The sequence below is a fragment of the Setaria viridis genome, chromosome 9 (genome assembly GCF_005286985.2).
Source record: "Setaria viridis chromosome 9, Setaria_viridis_v4.0, whole genome shotgun sequence".
In the NCBI taxonomy this organism is placed as follows: Eukaryota; Viridiplantae; Streptophyta; class Magnoliopsida; order Poales; family Poaceae; genus Setaria; species Setaria viridis.
The window spans coordinates 2,509,958-2,529,138 of NC_048271.2; the positions used below are offsets into that span (position 1 = coordinate 2,509,958).

Here is a 19,181-nt window from a genome sequence, read left to right on the forward strand (position 1 = left end):
TGGCCACGGGAGAGGAGATGGAATTCCCGGGCGGGGCCCCGCGTGTCATCGGCACGTCCACTGGCGAGGTCGTTGCCGGCAGGTTCGTTCGGTGGACCTGAAGCAAAAGGCGGGACGGCACTTTGCCGGTTTGGTTCGTCGTGGCCGGCCAAGGTACGGAATAGAGCACGAGCATGTGGAATCCGAGGTCCCAACAAAACGGCGAGCAAGAAAGTATGAATTGGTGGCAAATGGCACATAGCATTACCAATCAGGAAAAATATCGACACTCCAGTAGTGATTCCTCCTAATCCTCGACGAGGGCAACATCCGCCGGGGCATTGGAGGATCACGGATCATGAAAATGAAACAGGATTTCTGCCCTGCAAAAGACAATCATCAAGGTTCTCCCCTTGTAAACAATAGACACGAGCACAAGGAAATAGCAAATCACCAGGCAAAAGGCACATATAGCACAGATTGGCATCCCTCCACGGATACGGTTTTCAATAATGACAGAAACTGCGGGTTCAACATATAGGATGAACTAACAAGCAAACACATGCTCTCTGTGTTCCACAAATGCGTCACGACCAAAAGATAAGGCTGAGACAAATTGAAGGGAAGGAGTCTTAAACATCCACGCCAGAACCAGAATAAAGCCCAGAAGCAAGCTTAATTTGCTACTTTCGAACATGAACCACCTAACTAGTAAGAAGGACCTGGCAACAATAAGTCTGGATCGATCCAGCACAAGGTGTGCTATGTCTCGATGCCTTTCATCACGTACGCTCCCTGACTCTTAATCGACCCATTGCTGCAAAACAAAACAATCCAGGATTTAGACAGATGGTGATAGTGTTAGCTATGCTAGCCAAGACATGAGGCGGAGCAGTTAACAAATTCAGCAAGCATGAGTTGCGCAGATCAAATGAATTCAAGCGGCTGGTAGTAGAACAACCTTACTCTCCGCGGCCGCCAGTGCCGCAAGCCCTGCTGCAGCAGGACGGTCTTCGTCGACCTTGATCTCACTTGAACCATGCTTCCTTTGGAGGAAATTGGAAGGGCAAATGGCAGGGTCACTGAAAGGGTAGTCGTGAACCACTCCATGCCACAGGAGCCCCCTCTCGCCGTGCAGCTTGAAGATGCAGATGGTATCCACCGTCGGCACAAAGTTGCGCCGATGGAAGTCAGCCAGCGTGACACAGAGGGGCACCGTCCGGCGTGAGGATAGGGCACTCGAGCGGCTGCTGCGGCAATCCCGCCTCCTTGAAGCTGTCCAACCCCCAGAGCACACTGACAGGAACCTCTTCCACTTCCTCCCACCACGCTTGCTGCCACTTACCCCCATCAGGCACATTCAGAGTCCATATCTTCACCAAGTCATCTGCTGCAGATTCCGCGGCGTTATGAATGCAGACGAGCCAGATGGAGTCCCTGACGCAGGCCATGGTCCCGATCAGCTTCAGGTTATCCTTTCCCATCTGCTCCAGGCACTCGCGCGGCAACCTGATGAAGCCGAAGTCCAGGCTCCTTTTGTACTGCAAGATTACTGCTGACTTTTATTTTTCACCTTGCAGTCTGGAAGCCAACTCCCTCCAACGCGCAGTTGAAATGGCAGGCTGATAGAATTTCTATCAGCCTTATACATCATTTCCACTCATCGGCTTTCAGACCCCGTCCATCGAAAACATCACCACCGGCCGATTGAAGCAGAAGCTGAAGATATCTTCTTCAAAGAAGACAAGCCGCCAGGTGCGCGCCCGTATAGAATCGGCCGACCAATCGGCGGTGGCACCGACGGGTTCTTTAGTCACACTGACTCCGCCAATTGCCGAAGAAATCGACCCCCAAGCTGCTACAGAAGCTGGAGCAGCTGCTGCGTCACTATTGTTAGAAGCTATTCAGATAGCTTTATACGCATCGTATTTTTCCAAGTATACTATCAGTATTAAGTTCTTCTTTCTGTTAGGCTGCGCAAACCATCCCAGAGCAACCTCCGCAACAATCGGCCACACTCCGATCAGAGACCGAAATGCCAACAGTCCCTTCCACTGAGGTAGAGAATATTTTATTTACTCAAATCTTTTAATCCTTAATCGAAACCTAACCAATTTCTGATGCAGGCCACTTTGAGTACGTCAATCGTACCCTTCCAATGATCACCGGTCGGACGACTTGCAGAGGTAGAGTAGCTATTATTTATCATTGGATTTAACCATTGCTTCATACTTACAGAGATCCATCTCTTGTATTCTTCCAGAAGGCTGGTCCGAGTACAGCGCCGATAATTGTCGAATCCTCTTCTTCTGATGAGCCAACTGCGCCGATTCCCGAAACGAGGCGTGCCAAAAGTGTGTTGGCGCTAAAAATCGGCCGATTTTCTGCTGCCATCGGCTAATCCGTCTCTTTATTTTATCAAGAGCAGGACACTCCCAACAACAGCCTCTTTTCTTTTGCGGTTGCAATCTCTGATGACGAGGAGGTCGCCTCGTGCCAGGTTGCTCTGAGTTCAATTCTTGGTAAAGTTCGCACCAAGCTCTAGAGCATACAGATCCTTCTCCAGGATGATATCGGCCGACTAGTGGAAGATGCCTCGCCGATTCGGCAGGTCTTTAGTGAAATCAGAGGCCGAGTTCCAGAGGAAGTAGAAGAAGCCCTAACACCCGCAGCATATATCGAGTCAATGCAAATCCCGGTGTTCAGAGCTTTACGACACATGGCCGATCGTGCCAAATTAGCAAAAGCACGTGAAGAGGAGGATTCCTACAAACATCGAGCTCAAGAAGTACACCAGCGAATCAACGTTCTCGAAATTCTCACCCGAACATCGTTGGCACCATAGACCGCCTCAAACGGCGAAGGGCCGAGCTCGCCAAGGAAATGTAGCAGGTAACCAAAGCTATAGCCGCCGAAGAGAAGAAACTCCATGATCTCCCATCTATTATCGCCAATCTCAAGCAGGAGAGGCAAAACCTTGCCCATGAAGCCATTAGACTTCATCGCAACATGCCACAAGTCCCTGGATCGGCCGACGATGACCAAAGAACCTTAGATTCGGCCGATCAGATCCGGGAGCGAGCGATCGCGGCCATTAATGCTCTCCTCAGGTGAATCGTAGAAAACATTGAATGCTTTTGTACAAACATTTAATGCTCTTTTGCCGTTGCCGTGCGAATTCAAACTTGGACGGTCTTTTGTCGCAACTTTTCATTTAATAGTCCTTTACTCCGACGGGACGTGTTTTACCAATTGTTACCCTTCATCTTTTTCCTTTATAAGTATGAGATCCCCGTATTGCTTCTAGGGGCATTCGCACCTTGCCCAGCCTTCTATCCTTAAGTTGTCTTATTTCCATACTCTTAAGCTAGGCGCTGAGATGTCTTCCTCTTCCTCCGTCAATTAGGTATGAAATCCCCCTTCGTTCCTCTGGCTGACGCTTATCAATCTAACAACGGGTGATTGTTTGTTATCTCCCCAGCCGAGATGCCTTAGCCCTAGCCTGGAACGGGCTATTGAGATTATGCACTCCGAGGAGCCGCTAACGCAAGCGGACAAAGATCTGATAGAGGCCCATCGTGAAGAACTCAAAGATCACATCACTGCCCATGTCCAGAAGATCTTGGATCATATTGAAGCCAACTGTACTAGGCGACCACCGATCGAGAAAAGCCACCAGCTACCTCGTCAGATCGTTCTTGAGGACGCCATGGTAGGAACATCCCAACCGCCTCTCGAAAGAATCCACCAACTTCCTCGTCAAGTTGCCATTGAAGCCGCCATGGAGGATTTGGAGGAAAAGAGCACCCGTCTCTTAATAGAACTAGGCCGGGTCGAAAGAGAGATTAATAAGAACAAAGCTCAGCTGGAACATGGTTAATGAATGTATTGGTACTTTTGGTCTAAGGGCGACTTGTACCGTGTCGGCCATGTATCCTATCGTTGTACCGAATAACAAATCGGCCAGACTGGTCAAAGGTTCTGCCCTCAGGGCGATGTCTCCTTGCATCAGCTATATGAACACGGGTCGATAGGAATCGGTCATAATGACTCAAGATGCTATATCGTCGGCTACGCGTCCACCCATATACTAGGATAGTATCTTTTCAAATACCTCCCATTCAAAGCTCTCGTAAACTCTTCTCCTTCGATAGTCTCTAATATGTACGCATTACCTAGAGCACATCGGCCGATCTTATACGGCCCTTCCCAAGTGGGCGACCATTTATCGAACTTGGGATCCATAGACCCTATCGGCAGCACCAGCTTCCATACCAAATCCCCTTGGGAGATGCTTGACCTTGACCTTCTTGTCATACCATCTGACCACTCTCTTCTTGTTCTCTTCAATACTGATCGAGACCCTTAATCGCTGATCTGCCAGATCGTCGAGCTCCCTTTTCATGAGGAGAGAATAATCATCGGCTGTCAACTGATCTTGAAGTGACGTGCGTCTGGATCCGGTCCTCAATTCCCAGGGTAACACTGCCTCGTGACCGTATACCAACTAATAGGGAGATATTCTAGTAGCTCTGTGGCAGGCCATCCTGTAGGCCCATAAAGATTCAGTCAAGGATGCGTGCCACCTCTTGGGCTGCTCCTCTATCTTCCTCTTGATCAACTTGATTATCCCTTATTGGATGATTCGGCCTGACCGTTAGCTTGAGCATAATATGGAGAAGAATTCAACAATTTAATTCCCATATCGGCGGTGAACTCTTCAAACTCTCCCGAAGTAAACATTGTCCCTTGATCGGTTGTGATGGTTTGAGGGATACCAAACCGATAAACAATGTGGTCTCTCACAAAATCGATCATAGCGGCCAATGTCACGGTTTTCAGGGGAACTGCCTCCACCCACTTGGTAAAGTAATCGGTGGCTACTAATATGAACTTGTGTCCCTTGCTTGATGGAGGATAAATCTGTCCGATGAGGTCTATTCCCCAACCCCTAAACGGCCATGGCTTAATTATTGGGTTCATACCCGAGGCTAGCGCACGCTGCACGTTGCCGAACTTCTGGCAATCCAAACACCCTTTATAATATCTAAAGCAATCCTCAAGTATCGTCGGCCAATAATAACCATTGTTCCTAATCATCCACTTCATTTTATGAGCTGATTGATGAGCCCCGCATACGCCTTCATGAATTTCTCCCATCAGAACCTTCGCCTCTTCCGCTCCAAGGCACTTGAGCAGAACCCCATCAATCGTCCGGTAAAACAAATCATCCTCAAGTAACACATATTTCATGGCCTGAAAACGTGTTCGCCGATCCACTTTCTTGGACGGATCTTTTAAGTAATCGGCGATCTCCTTCCGCCAATCATCGGCTGCAAGCTCTAGAGTCAGGGCACCTTGAATCGGCCGATACCCGTAAGCGTGTTGGGCAAGCCTGTTGGCCTCTTCATTGTAACTTCTGGGAATATGCTCAATAATCCCAGACTTGAATTCTTTTAACAACCAGAGGCAATCTTCGTAGTAAATCCTTAAGACATCATCTTTGCATTCATATTTCCCCGTTAATTGATTGACAATGAGCATGGAATCCCCAAAAATCTCTACTGTATCGGCTTTGATCTCTCTCAATAATTGGATACCTTTTAGGATAGCCCGATATTCCACCTGATTATTGGTGGCGGCCGCCTCTATCGGCAGAGAGAAATCATAACTTGCCCCCCGAGGCGATATGAGGACGATGCCGATTCCTGATCCGGCCCCACACGAAGAACCGTCGAAGTATAGAGTCCATGGAACTGGTTCAACGACAGCGACTTCGGGTCCACAATGGTTAGCCACGAAATCGGCCATTACTTGGCCCTTGACCGCTTTGGCCGATTCGTACCTTAGGTCAAACTCTAACAGAGCTAGGATCCATTTTCCAATCCTCCCTTTCAAAATTGGTAATGACTATGCATTCTGCCGATAACAGGTAGTGCCTGAGCTTGGTACATGAGAAATACAGACAAAGGCACAGCCGTTCCACTGGGGAGTATCTAGTCTCAGCGTTTAGGAGCCTTCTGCTGACATAATAGATTACCCTTTCTTTTCCTTCAAATTCTTGTACCAGCGCTGATCCGATTGTTTGTTCTTTGACCGACAAGTATAGTCTAAACGGCTTGTCGGCCTGTGGCGGGACCAACACCAGTGGTGAGATCAGGTATTGCTTGATGTCTTCCAATGCTTTTTGTTGTTCTTCTCCCCACACGAATTCCTGGTCAGGTTTCAATTTCAACAAAGGGGTGAAGGCTTGAATACGCCCAGACAAGTTGGATATGAACCTTCTAATAAAGTTAACTTTGCCGATTAGGGACTGTAGCTCAGTTTTGTTCTGCGGGGCTACAACTTTATTGATGGCAGCTATAATCTTCCGGTTAACTTCTATCCCGCGCTCATGGACTATGAATCCTAGAAACTATCCAGCCGAAACACCGAAGGCACATTTGTTTGGGTTCATTTTCAATCCATGCTTCCTTGTGCACTCCAATACTTCTCGCAAATCGGCCATATGCTCCTGATGTCCTCTTGCCTTGACCACGACGTCGTCGATGTAAATCTCTACCAGGACACCAATAAGCTTGTGGAAAATATAATTCATAGCCTGTTGATATGTAGCTCCGGTATTTTTTAAACCAAAGGTCACCACCACCCATTCGAACAAACCGAGGTGGCCTGGACACCTGAAAGCCGTCTTTGAAATGTCTTCTTCGGCCATTAATATCTGATTGTACCCATCATTACCGTCCATGAAACTAATGACTTTGTTTCCTGCGACGGCGTCTATCAAAACATCGGCTGTTGGCATTGGATACCCATCCATCGACGTAGCCTGATTAAGATTCCTGAAGTCAATGCACACACGCAGCTTTCCATTTTTCTTGTATACGGGTACAATATTGGAAATCCACTGGGCATAACGGCACTCCCAAATAAATCCTGCTTCAATCAATCTTGTAATCTCGGCCTTTATATCAGGTAGGATTTTAGGGTTGCACATCGTGCAGGTTGCTGATACGGCCGATATTCTGGTTTTATAGGTAGCCGGTGCTCAATAATGGACCGGTCTAGACCAGGCATCTCATCATATTCCCAAGCAAAACAATCTTTAAACTCTTTTAATAAACTTGTCAATTTACGCTTATACTCGGGGTCTAAACTAGCACTAATATACATCGGCCTTGGCTTGCTGCCATCTCCTAAGTCCACCATTTCCAATGAATCGGCCGGCGTAAATCCGTGCCCAAGCTTCCCGTCTTCTCGGACGAACTGATCCATTAGTCTGATTTTTCAGAGCCGACTGCTTGGATCGGCTGTAGACCAAAATCGGACATCCTTAGGAAATCAGTGTCCCAGTTTCTGCCAGATATGCACCTGACGTGTTTGCAGCTCCACTGTTGCGCATCGGCCGCGGCAACACTGTAGGCGGAATCGGCGGTGACTATCTCGATGTTGTTGCTGATCCACTGGACGAGGCATTGGTGCATTGTGGACGGGACGCAGCAATTCGCGTGTATCCAGTCTTGCTCGAGTAACATGTTATCGGACCCTTTGCCATTAATAACAAAGAAAGTAGTGGGTAGAGTCTTACTGCCGATGGTGAGGTCGACGTAGAGTGCTCCTCGGGCTGGGGACACGTTGCCTTCAAAATCCTTGAGTATCATGTCCGTCTTGGTCAGATCCTCATCACCTTTGCCCAGTTTCCGGAACATAGCATACAGCATGATATTGACCGCAACGCCTCCATCTACTTGTAGTCTAGTAACTGGTCGTCCGTTGACGTGTCCTTTGAGGAACAGAGCTTTGGGATGTTGTCGTTTTTCATTCTCGGGTTTCTCAAAAGTGGCTGTCATTGGCTCCAAAGCCAATTGTGCCATTCGCTCCTCTATTTTTGTTGCGTCATCCCGATCAGCGGGAGCCATGAATTCCATCGACAAGATGAACACCATGCTGATGTCAGCTGCCGACCCCTGATTGTCGTCTTCTTCATCGATTTTTCTTCTGGGGCACCAGACTCAAGACCTGTTGTCCTTCTTATTCATCGTCTGCCTCTGTTCTTCTTGTTGTTGTTCCCATTGGCGCAGATGCTGGATTTTTCGTTTATGGGATTTGGTCAAGCCGTCTGGGCACCATCTGGGGTTCACTGGTTTGACCGGAAGTTTTGCACGCTCCCAGTCTGGCTCTCATCCTACGGGATTTTTGTCAGACATTCTGGCATCGGCCATCTTTTCCAACCGATCATGTGCACTGGCCCTGCCCCCAGTCGATCGCGCTGGTCAACTCTGCCCCCCGGTCGATCATACTATTCAACTCTGCCCCCCAGTCAATCACGCACTGAAACACGTTGATCCTCTTGTTTGCGCCAATATCTGCTGATCAGCTCTGATCCTCGATCCCTGGAGCGTGACCTCTTGAACGGTCGACTGCTGCGATGCTGACCGTTGCACTCGAGGCAATTATCGGCTGATGGTAACCTGAGGTTGTTTCCCAGCAGTGGATGAAGAATGGGCACCGCCAGTGATCTTCGTGTCGACGCATCATCTCTTCACGGTGTCTTGAACTTTCTTGCTGCCGCTGATACTTGTGAGTAAGTATTGGGAGGTGATGGGTCGACGTGATCTCTCTGATCTTTCACCCTCATCTTCGATCCGTCCTTTTCCTTTGACATCCTCGATCGTGGCCTAATTTCTGGGGTCCACGGCGCCGCTTCTCTTAGCCGATTCTGACGTCAGCACCTTGGTTTGGGGCACGTTCCTTCCCGCATCGACCATGTTAGTGGGGAAAGGATGCTGATCAATCTTCATTGGCTTTACTGGCTTTGTCGGAACTTTGAACTTGAGTCTGCCTTGCTCGATGGCCGATTGTATCTGCTGTCGGAAGATCTTGCACTCGTTCGTATCCTGGGACGTGGCATTGTGCCATTTGTAATACTTCATCTTTTTGAGCTGCTCAGCCGATGGAATCGTGATAAGGTGAAAGCTTGATCTGCCCTTCTTGGAGAAATAAATCGAAGATTTTGTCGGCCTTTGACGTGTCAAAGCCGAATGCTTCTGGTTCTTTCTTTCCAAACGGGCACGATATTGGCTTTTTTCATTTTACCCATTCTGCTAGGCCAATTTCCGCCTCTTCCTCCGATTCAGACCCCTCCAAGTATGCCACCTTCTTCTGAAAATTCCTCCGTTGGTCTAAAGGACGCACCTCTTGATCGGACAGTCGGTGGACGATTTGGCTTAAGCTTTCGAACTCCTGGGAGGCGTACTTATCTTTGATGTGTGGCAGGAGACCTTGGAAGGCGATATCGGCCAGCTGAGCGTCAGTCAGGACTAGGGTGTAGCACTTGTTCCTGATCTCTCTGAACCTCTGTACGTAACTGGTCACTGGTTCGTCGCTCCACTGCCTGAGGCTGGTCAAATCTGAGAGTTTCATCTCGTGGACTCCCGCGTAAAAGTACTTTTGGAACTGTTTCTCCAGATCGGCCCAAGTGATGATGGAATTGGGCGGCAGCGTAGTGAACCACTGGAAGGCCGATCCGGATAGGGATGACGAGAATAATCGCACTCGCAAAGCATCTTGTGTAGCGGCTTCCCCGCACTGGATAATGAATCTATTCACGTGTTCCACAGTTGATGTGTCATCTAGTCCCGAGAACTTGGTGAAATCGGGAACCTTGTACCGATGGGGAAATGGCAACATGTCATAGGCAGGCGGGTATGGTGTCTTGTACGTATAGGTTTGCACCTTTGGTTTCAACCCGAATTGATCTTGAATTACTTCTACTATCCTTGCAGTCCAATCCACCTGCTACTGATGTATGACCGGTTGAGGAATCGGCACATGCTGCTGGACCGGCGGTGCCATGGCTGGGTGATGGATCAGAGCGTGCTGCACATTTTGCGGTTGCGTAGTCGGCTGAGCAGCCAATAGTTGATGGCGCAGGGGATCTGCCGCTCCATCGTATAGTATCATTGGCATCACACCCCTAAGTGTTTCTGCAGTGTCTGCCCCCCTGCCGATTTCTAACGAAGCCGGCTGATATTGTGGGACCGTCGGCCAGATGGCCGATTGGAATGATGCTTGGACCGGAGAGTTCCCATAGCTGATTGATTGATCCGGCCTGGTCGTCATTGCTGGTGCCCCCCAAGGCACTGAGTTTGAGGGTAGCGATTGTACGGAGGAGATTTGAGCAGACTGAGACGGCGCTTGCGATTGGTAGCATGGCGCGCCGTTGTACCCCAGGGGTATTGAAGCGTTGTACCCTCCATGTTGCATTGGTATCGGCTGAGGAGTCGAGTGAGATGTGCTTGGTAACGCTGAGGAAGCTCTGATTGGAGCTACGATGGGCGGGGCGTACGCAAATCCCTGATACCCTTGAGCTACTCCGCTGACCAAGGAGCTGATGACGGTGTTGTATACCGTGTTGGTCATTACTGTGGATTGGTCGATCATAGCCTGGTAAATAGACTGTTGAATCATGTCAGACATCTTTCCCAAGTCCTCAGCGATGGTGATGTGGCGGGGAGTTAGAAGAGGAGCTTTCTTGACGGTCTCCCCGCTTCTGGTACGACTAAAGGATTGCAAGCATGTCTTCCTGTACTCTTCTAGGTGTCTTGCTAATTCTTCCTTCTGGTCGTACTTGAGATCTGCATCAGTAATTTCGATGATGTCTTCGGAGATCTCGGCAGCCTTCGACATGCTGGATGTTGTTTCTGTCCCACCGGGCGTGCTAAAAGTGTGTTGGCGCTAAAAATCGGCTGATTATCCTCAGCGTCGGACACACGACCCAGGAGAATCTGCTTAACTCATGTTCGGTTTATCGCCCTAATGCGGTTCGCGCGGCGTGCCAGTCAATCTAACCTATTGATTGATAAGGAAACAAAAGTATTAAATTCCAGGGGTTCCGATCGGCTAGAGTTTCGATTTGTCTTCAAAGGTGTATCGGTGAATCGACCGATTCACTGTAGTGGTAACCAGTTATGGAATAGCCGATACCGTGTAGCGTTTGTAAAGAAAAGCTACCAGAGCAAACTAAACAATGCTAGAGAAACAACACTTGAGATAGATCTAATCGGTAGTATGATATCAGAGAAGAAAAGCAATAAAAGCCTACAATTCGTATCTCAAGCTGGATAACTGGTGATAAAAACAAAAATAACATGTAGAACCTACGATTCTAGTTATTATCGATAACTAGTGAATAAATCTAAACGAAACAATAGTGATGTGCCCGAAGTTAAAGCTTAGATATTACTCGGTAAACGGAACTTACAGAATCGGCCGAAGATCGTGTCGATGCAGCCCTGCCAACCCGTATGAACTCGTGAAAGAAAAAATATTTTGGCGAAGTCGCCGACTTGAAAGTAAAATACGAGGAAAAAGTAGATTGGTTGTATTGATTGATGTGTCCTTTTACAAACCTCTAGAGGTGGCTATTTATAGCCTGTTACAGCTGATTTCCTAACCGAGTAGGATCTATCTCTAATTTTAAATGATAACAAATATTTACAAACACAACTCGTATCGGAGCTGGTTATCATATCCCATGGGCCAACCTTCTTCTTTAGCTAATCTTTTCTCCGGCCCACTTTAGGCCCATACTGGCCAAGCCGCTTCAGCTCGCAATCGGCCAATCCTTGCTGACCCCTTTTTCAATCGGCCGAAACACTGTAACTTCAATCGGTCGATTCCCAACTGTAGCTTTTAGCTTGCTGCATCGGCCAATCTTTTCCTCCCTTGACGCCGATTCAAAACACGTGTCAAAATCCGGCGTCAACACCCTTCCTCCAAGCAGTTGCTTCATGGAAGATAGGGTTCTTTGCCACAGCTTGAGCGAACTTGCTATCCGGCATCCATCTGCATCACGACGCGTCAAGCCACGTGTCCCTCAGTCTCAATGACGGAGCGAGACTCTCCGACATCGCGAATCAGGTGAAGTACGACCTCGAGGTCATGAGGCACCCGTCCTGGCAGCGACTGGTCACCGAGAATGTCTGCCATGGTGTAGTACCGCAGTGGCACGCCATCGTGGTACGCGTCAACGCGGTCCTCATCATGAGAGAGTGGAGTGGCGAACTCCACCAAGCGGGGCTCATCATGAGCCGGTGTTGATGAAGCAGCGCTCGGAGGAGTGGCCATCGGTGCTGGAGTATGTGGCGTGGCCAGCTGTAGTGTTGGCGGTGGAGAGCTCGCCGCACCCGGAGGAGTACTCGCTGGAGGTGCTGCAGGACTTGCCGGCGCCAGTGAAGAGCTCGCTGTAGTTGGTGGAAACCCGGGGACTGAGGTAGGCACGTTCGGCGAAGGAGAGGTGCCCACTCCCCTAGCTCCCTTAAAATGAACGTACGAAGTCGAGCTGCCGTCCACCATCTTGCCCCGCACCATCTCCTTGGTTCCGAGCTGTGCCACCTCCGTGTAGAGGACGTAGAGGTTGTTCTTCCCCCTATCCACCTTGGTGAGGAAAGATGCGGAGCACTCTGCTGTGGATCTCCACGCACGACCCGTTCTCATCTAGCTGCCTAAAGCTGATGATCGAGCTCCTCAACGCGGGAATGTAGTAGACACCGGTGAGGAGCCGGTGCTTGCTAGTCTTGGCGATAAGAATGATGGAGCCGACGCCCTTGATCTCCATGGCCAAAGAGTCGCCAAACTTGACGGAGCCACGCACGTCAACATTCAAGTTGGAGAAGTACTCCTAACGCCCGATTATGTGGTGTGTGGAACCACTATCTAGGAACCAGCCATCGATCTTGTCGTCGCTGGTACCGTTGCCGAGGCAGACGTGTGCGCGCGGCTCGTCAAGGTGGAGGAGAGCCGTTGCAGCCGGTGCTACGGGAAGAAGCTTGATGGTCCAATGAGCAGGAATAGAACCGGCTCCTCCTCCTCCTCCTCCACAGCCTGCACAATGTGGGCCTAGCTGCGCCTCAACTGGCGGCACTCCCTGGCCTCGTGGTCAATCCTGCCACAGTTGTGGCAGGTGTCATCTCGTGCAGCCACGCGCTCGCCGGTGGCACCGCCCTGGGCGCCTCCTCACGTGCTGCCCTTGGCGCCTCCTCGCGCCTTAGGCGTCTTGCGTGGCTTGCTGCACTTGCGGCCACTTGTCGAGGAAGAAGACTCCCTCTACTTCTGCTCCTTCTGGCAGGCGAGCCACCTCTCCTCGGTGAGGTGGAGCTGACCACCAATGATGACCTCCCCACCAGAAGAAGGGTCGTTGTGATCGTCGACCGCCTTGAGCCATCCCGTCAGCTCCTCGATCGACAACGCTGAGAGGCGAGCAGCATCTCGATCGAGATAGCAAGCTGCGAGTACTTCTTTGGAACGACGCGCAGGAACTTCACAACGGCTTTCTCCTTGCTGATCTTGTCATCATTGTACCACTACAGCCGTTGCATCAGTCTGGAGAGACGGAGGGCAAAGTCGTCAACATCCTCACCCGGCTTGAAAGCCAGATGATCCTACTCCTGCCGAAGCTTCTGCAGAGTAGACTTGCGGGTGCAGTCGCTGCCAACTCAGGCTACAGCGATAGCGTCCTAGGAAGCCTTGGAATTACTCTTCCCTGAGAGGTTCACCGCCATCTCCATCGAGACCGTGGCGGCAATGCCTCGAGCGCTCATCGGTCCTCGTGGCTGTCGATGTCGCCATACTGGACCTCATCCCACATCTCCCGCACCTGGAGCTTCACCTTCATCACCGAGGACCACTCCATGTAGTTGGTCTTCATCAACATCGGTCACTACATGCTACTGACGGACTCTCGGATGATGGTCTTCACAACCCTCGGGGGTTGGTGCCCGGAGTCAAGGTCAGAGTCGAGGTTGGACTCGTGGACGAAGCTCCTCCTGCTCCGAGGGCACCCGCTGTCCACGCCTCGACGCAGGTCCTGGACCCACTGGTCCACCCCCACGTTTCACCGCCGGTCCACCTCCTCTAGCTCGGGATGGTAGCCCTGCGCCTCAGCACCAGCGCCCTGCACCACGCGCCTCAGCTCCATCTCATCACACCGCACCATCTTGCGCGTTGCCTCCACCTCCTCGCGTAGCCAGTCCGCCTCCGAGCGCTGCTAGGTAGTGGCCCTGCTGCCGACTGTGCCTCCTCTGCGGTGAGGCAGGCTGCCTTGGCTGCGCATGCCGTCGCGGTGTCCATGGCCATTGCACGCGTTGTGTGAGCTACAGCCGCAACCTGCCACTTGGCGTTGTGCAACGCCACCGCGTCACCGGTCCTCTCGCCTCGTGACCTCTGCCCGCCGCTTCTCCTCCTTCTCGCACGCAGCGGCTGCATGCCGTGGCCGGTGCCGCTCTGCCGCTACCCCCTCGGCCGCCATGCGCCGCTCCTCATCCCGACACGCGGTGCACTGCGCCGGCACCACCTCCTCCTCCTCACGACGCTCCTCCTCCTCGATCGTTGCCCTGCGGCGCCGCGCACTGCTCGTGGTCAAGCGGTGGGAGAAGGTACGGGAGGAGCCCCTAGAGCTGGCCGAGAGTGCCAGACCACGCCGGCCGGCAGTGACGCGCCGACCACCAGAGCCGCGGCGTCCGCGAGGCCCGTGCCACCCACGGCCAGTGCTCTCCTAGAGCCAGCCATGGAGAAGGTGAAGGAGAGCCGGTCGGGGAAGAAGTCCTCATGCACGACCTGCCCTCGTCTGCCACCCTCGCCCACACCCGTCCTGCCCGAGCAGCAGTCGCCGCTACTCTGCGTCGCCACCCCTGCAGCACCTCCCGCGTGACGCCGCCCGTGTGCCACCGGCCGCAGGCCACCACCGCACCGCCGCTCGATCTGTGCCAGCCCGCGCCCGATCCGCCACCGGGGAGGGCAGAGGAGGGTCTCCACCGGCCGGATCTGGGCCGAGGAGTGAGCACCGCCACCGCCAGGGTAGGCCCATGTTGGGCGTGTCAGTTTGGAGCACTCGAGAGAGAGAGAGCTCGGGTATGGGTGAGAGCACGGGAGAGAGGGGGCTCGGGTGGGAAAGAAATTAGGCTCTGAATACCAATTCTTAGCCCAAAATGATCTTTTCCATTTCACACACCCACAAAGGGATTGTTTGGGGTACATATACGCCAAACATGGGTAGGTGGCTTAGAAGCTAAGCAAAGCATCTAAGTAGATAAGAGCATTTAAAGCAGTAATTGGTGATAAAGTGCACGTAGACACGAACCACCCATGGGTACAAGTGCTCACAGGCAGTAAGTGCACACAGGCACTACTAATACATTATTCTATCACCATCAGGATAACTCTAACAAACCTAAGAATAGAAGTGCGCAGACCGACGCTATGGTGACCATAAGTGATCTTGACATTCGCCTTCTGTTCTTCCCCGCAGCAGCTGTGGAGCACGGAGCTAAATGAAGTTGAGGGTTTCCGCCGCAAAGCTCATCATTTCCATCAATCGACAAGTGAATTGCATTTGCAAAAGGACCCCCTTATGGCACTTCGCCTTGCAGATAATTGAAGGACAAATCCAGTTTTGCCAACAATGTCAAATTCTGTAGAACTTAGGGGATGAAACCTGACAAGTTGTTTGCAAGATACAGTTGTTGCAGGTTGCCAATGCTAGCAAGGGCATCAAGGAATACTACCAGATAGCTTATTCATTGAAATGTTCAGTAATGAAAGACCTTGTAAGTTCTTCAGAGATTGAGGTATGATTCCTTCTAATAAGTTGTTATCAAGCAGCAGCTTTACCAACGATGTACAGTTCCCAACACTAGCTGGTATGGTGCCTGACAACTTGTTTCCAGACAAAATCAGTTCCTTAAGATTCACCATGGTACCAACCTCAGTTGGAAGTGGCCCGGATAATGAATTATATGATAAGTCTAAGTACCAGGAAAGTTGAGGAAGTTTTAAAACCTCTATAGGAATTGAACCATTGAGTTGATTTGTTGAGAGATCAAAGGCAACCACATTCTTTAAGTTCCCCAAGTTTGATGGAATTGGCCCCTCTAAGTTTCCATAGTATAAATAAAGCCTATTCAACTGTGTAAGATTTCCTAGTGATGAAGGTATCAGGCCTGACAAGCTAGTGTTGTAAAGGCCTAACGCAACCAAGTTTCTTAGCTGACCAATGCTCTCTGGAATCTGTCCAGATACAGAAGTATTTGCCATATCAAGTTCTGTAAGACCAACCAAATTTCCGATGTTTATTGGAATATTCCCAGAAATCATATTGTCTCCCAAATAAAGACCTTGCAGAGTTGATGACAGGTTTGTGACTGAATTAGGCAGTTGCCCGCTGAAAGAGTTGTTGCCGAGAACAAGAAGCTGAAGCTGGGAGCTGTTTGCCAGGGAAGTGATGAATTCCCACCCTTGACTGTCGTTTGCTTCTAGTCTGTTGTCACCCAAGTGCAGGTCAGTAAGACTTTGCAACTTCCCCAAAGCAGAAGGCACATATCCAATAAAATCATTTCCTTCAAGGCTTAGTACTGTGAGAGCAGATAGGTTGCCGAGCGAAGGTGGGATAGCTCCACTGAATCGGTTGCTAGAAAAGTCAAGAGCTTCCATACCGGGGAACCTATCGCCGATATCAGCAGGGATGGTTCCAGACAGCATGTTGTGTCCTACCCACAAACTTTTCAGTGAGGACAGATTGTACAGGGAGTGTGGAAGCACACCGGAGAGTCTGTTGTCCTGGAGTGCAAGGGCCTGCAGGCCGCCCATGCTGCCAAGTTCATGTGGGATCGGACCCTCGAGGTGGTTTTCATACAGATAAAGGCGGTTCAGGGATGACAGGTTACCTAGTGATCCTGGTATGGCACCCGTCAAGCTGTTGTTGCGCAGTGCGAATATCTGAAGACTTGTTAGCTTGTATACAAGCTCAACAGGGATACGCCCATGGAACCGGTTACTGCTGAGCCTCAACAGCAGTAAGCTGACACAGGAACTGAGGTTGGAAGGAAGCGTACCAGAGAACGCATTGTAGCTCAGATCAAGCGTCTGCAGACGCGCTAGGCGGCCGATGCTTGCTGGGACCTCCCCTTGGAACCAGTTGGAACTCAGGTTCAGGGTCCGCAGGAAAGTGAGGTTCCCAATGGCCGGGGAGAGGGCTCCGGCGAGCCCATAGGAGGGCAGGCTCAGTGCCACCACCTGGCCGCCGGTGCACGCCACGCCCTCCCAGCCGCAGACGCCAGCGGTGCCATTCCAGGATGCAAGCATGCCGGAGCCGCTGCCGGCGAGCTCAGCCTTTAAAGCAAGCAGCGCGCTGGCCTCGTCGCTGGCACCGCCGTGCGCTCCCCAGGAGGCTGCTGCGATCATCACGGCGATGGTGGCAGGAAGCAAGCTCATGACGCGCATTGCCAATGCCATGGTAGAGCTGGGCTGGAGCGTATTGAAGAGCTTGCTGCCAGACGGAGCTTGCTTTTCTTGGTCAGCAGGGGAGCTACGCGCATTGCCGCATTGCCAGACAGAGCGTATTAATCCTAAGGCTGATTCGTGATCTGGTGAGACGTCGCTGTCTGCTTCTGTTTTTGACTTTGACATCGGCCAGCGGCCTTCAAAGTTCCAAGTATGGTTTGGGCTTGACCAGTGTTCCCAATTTCAGGGAATTTTTTAAACTAGTGTAGGAACGTGTTCTAGCTATGGAGCATTACCATTTTCTATTACTAGTCTGAGACAAAACTTTGATTCAATTATGTTCACAAATTACCCGATCCTGCTCTAACAATTGCAGCCTGGCATGCAAAGCTGATTTAGTAAGTAAAGTTTTTTCCTCCTGTTGGATAAGCAAACAGAGGTATGTTGGGATTCAAAACTCATCAAACATATAGATGCCACCAGTCTAAACCGTGTGGTTTATTCATTTATTTTGGTCGATTTGCACCTTTTTTATAGCTGAGCGGTGTAGCATAAATGAAAGCGCAGTTCATAGTGCAATTCTCGGTAAGAATTGAGGGATTAAAAGTATTGTCTGCAGGTATCATCCTCATAACCACCTGTCATCCTCCCGAACCCCGACCGCCCACGCCGCCCCGGCCCCGGCCGCACCGCCTGACCTGCGCGGCCGAGGGAGAGGGAGGAGCTTGGGGAGAGGGAGTGGGGGCCGGCCGGATCCAGCGGAGGAAGAGAGGGAGGAGAGGAGGTAGGGGCCGAAGGGAGGAGGAGAGGAGGCATGTGGGTGTTGGAATTAAGGAGAGGAGGCCTGGGCGCTGGAATTAAGGAGAGGGAGGAGAGAAAGTGGGACACGTGCATTGTGTGTGTGGAGGCGGGGAGCGTTTTGTCCAGGTTGGAAACACCAATCGGGACTAAAGGTCTTCTTTAGTCATGGTTGTTAGTTGCAACCGGGACAAAACACCCCACCAGAATCCCGAGGGCCACTAGCTTTTACAACCGGGGCTAAAGGGGTTCTTTAGTCCCAGTTGATATTACCCACCGGGACTAAAGAGCCCCCTATCGGTGGCCATCGGAGGCTGATTTAACTCTCTTGCTTGAATGAAAAAAATATTTTAATTTAATGGGTATTTGAGTTGAAGGAAATAATTAGTCAAACATTTTTTAGTTTTCTATTAAATGTGTGGACATCCAATAAGTGGAATAAAAATTTAGTGATGGAAATAAAAAATATCATTAGTTTGAAAAATACAATTGATTTTTTACCGTAGCGGTATTTTGCTAGTACAACTCTAATATCTAGAATAGAGTAAGTTGAATCAAAATTCCATCCCTCTCCACCTTATTGGAAGTTGTACTTTGTATGGTAACTTTTATATATATATATATATATATATATATATATATATTATTTTTATATAATATACTCAAGTATAACTCTAACTTTAATTAATAAACCAATCACACATGATCGGAACATTAGGATTAAATCATTGGAATTTTTTTTGAGAGAGAAAAATACATAGCATGGCCGCAAGGCCAGGGAGAGGAAATACCTGTTGCTGGCCCTGCAATTAGCACCAGCTACCTATGGCTTCGTGGTTGAGGCAAAAACAAAACAGGATACCACAGGAGCTGATAGAGATAGGATAGACTCGATGAGCGATGCATGGAGGCTTCCATAGCGGCAAGTTGGCAAACAAGATGGCAAGTATGGTTCGGCATCGGCTAGATGTGGTTTGGCGACGACGACTATGCTTTTGCGAGACGATGGCTTCCTACCGACCAGCGCGATACGACCGCTTTGGTCAGAGAAGAACTGAGGCAGCGGGCAACAACAGTGGACAATGGATGAAAGAGGTGCTGCAACAAACTGACAATAGGATCAGCAA

General features: G+C 50.4%; 1 protein-coding gene across 1 annotated transcript; it reads right to left on the reverse strand.

Moving 5' to 3' along the window:
• Positions 1–448: 448 nt before the first annotated feature.
• Positions 449–17,330, reverse strand: LOC117839251 (protein MALE DISCOVERER 2). Its single transcript, XM_034719546.2, has 2 exons — positions 16,869–17,330; positions 449–796 (listed from the first exon to the last, which is right to left on the reverse strand). The coding sequence occupies exons 1-2, from the start codon at positions 17,266–17,268 to the stop codon at positions 762–764; spliced, it is 435 nt and encodes a 144-aa protein (XP_034575437.1). The 5' UTR covers positions 17,269–17,330; the 3' UTR covers positions 449–761.
• Positions 17,331–19,181: the final 1,851 nt, after the last annotated feature.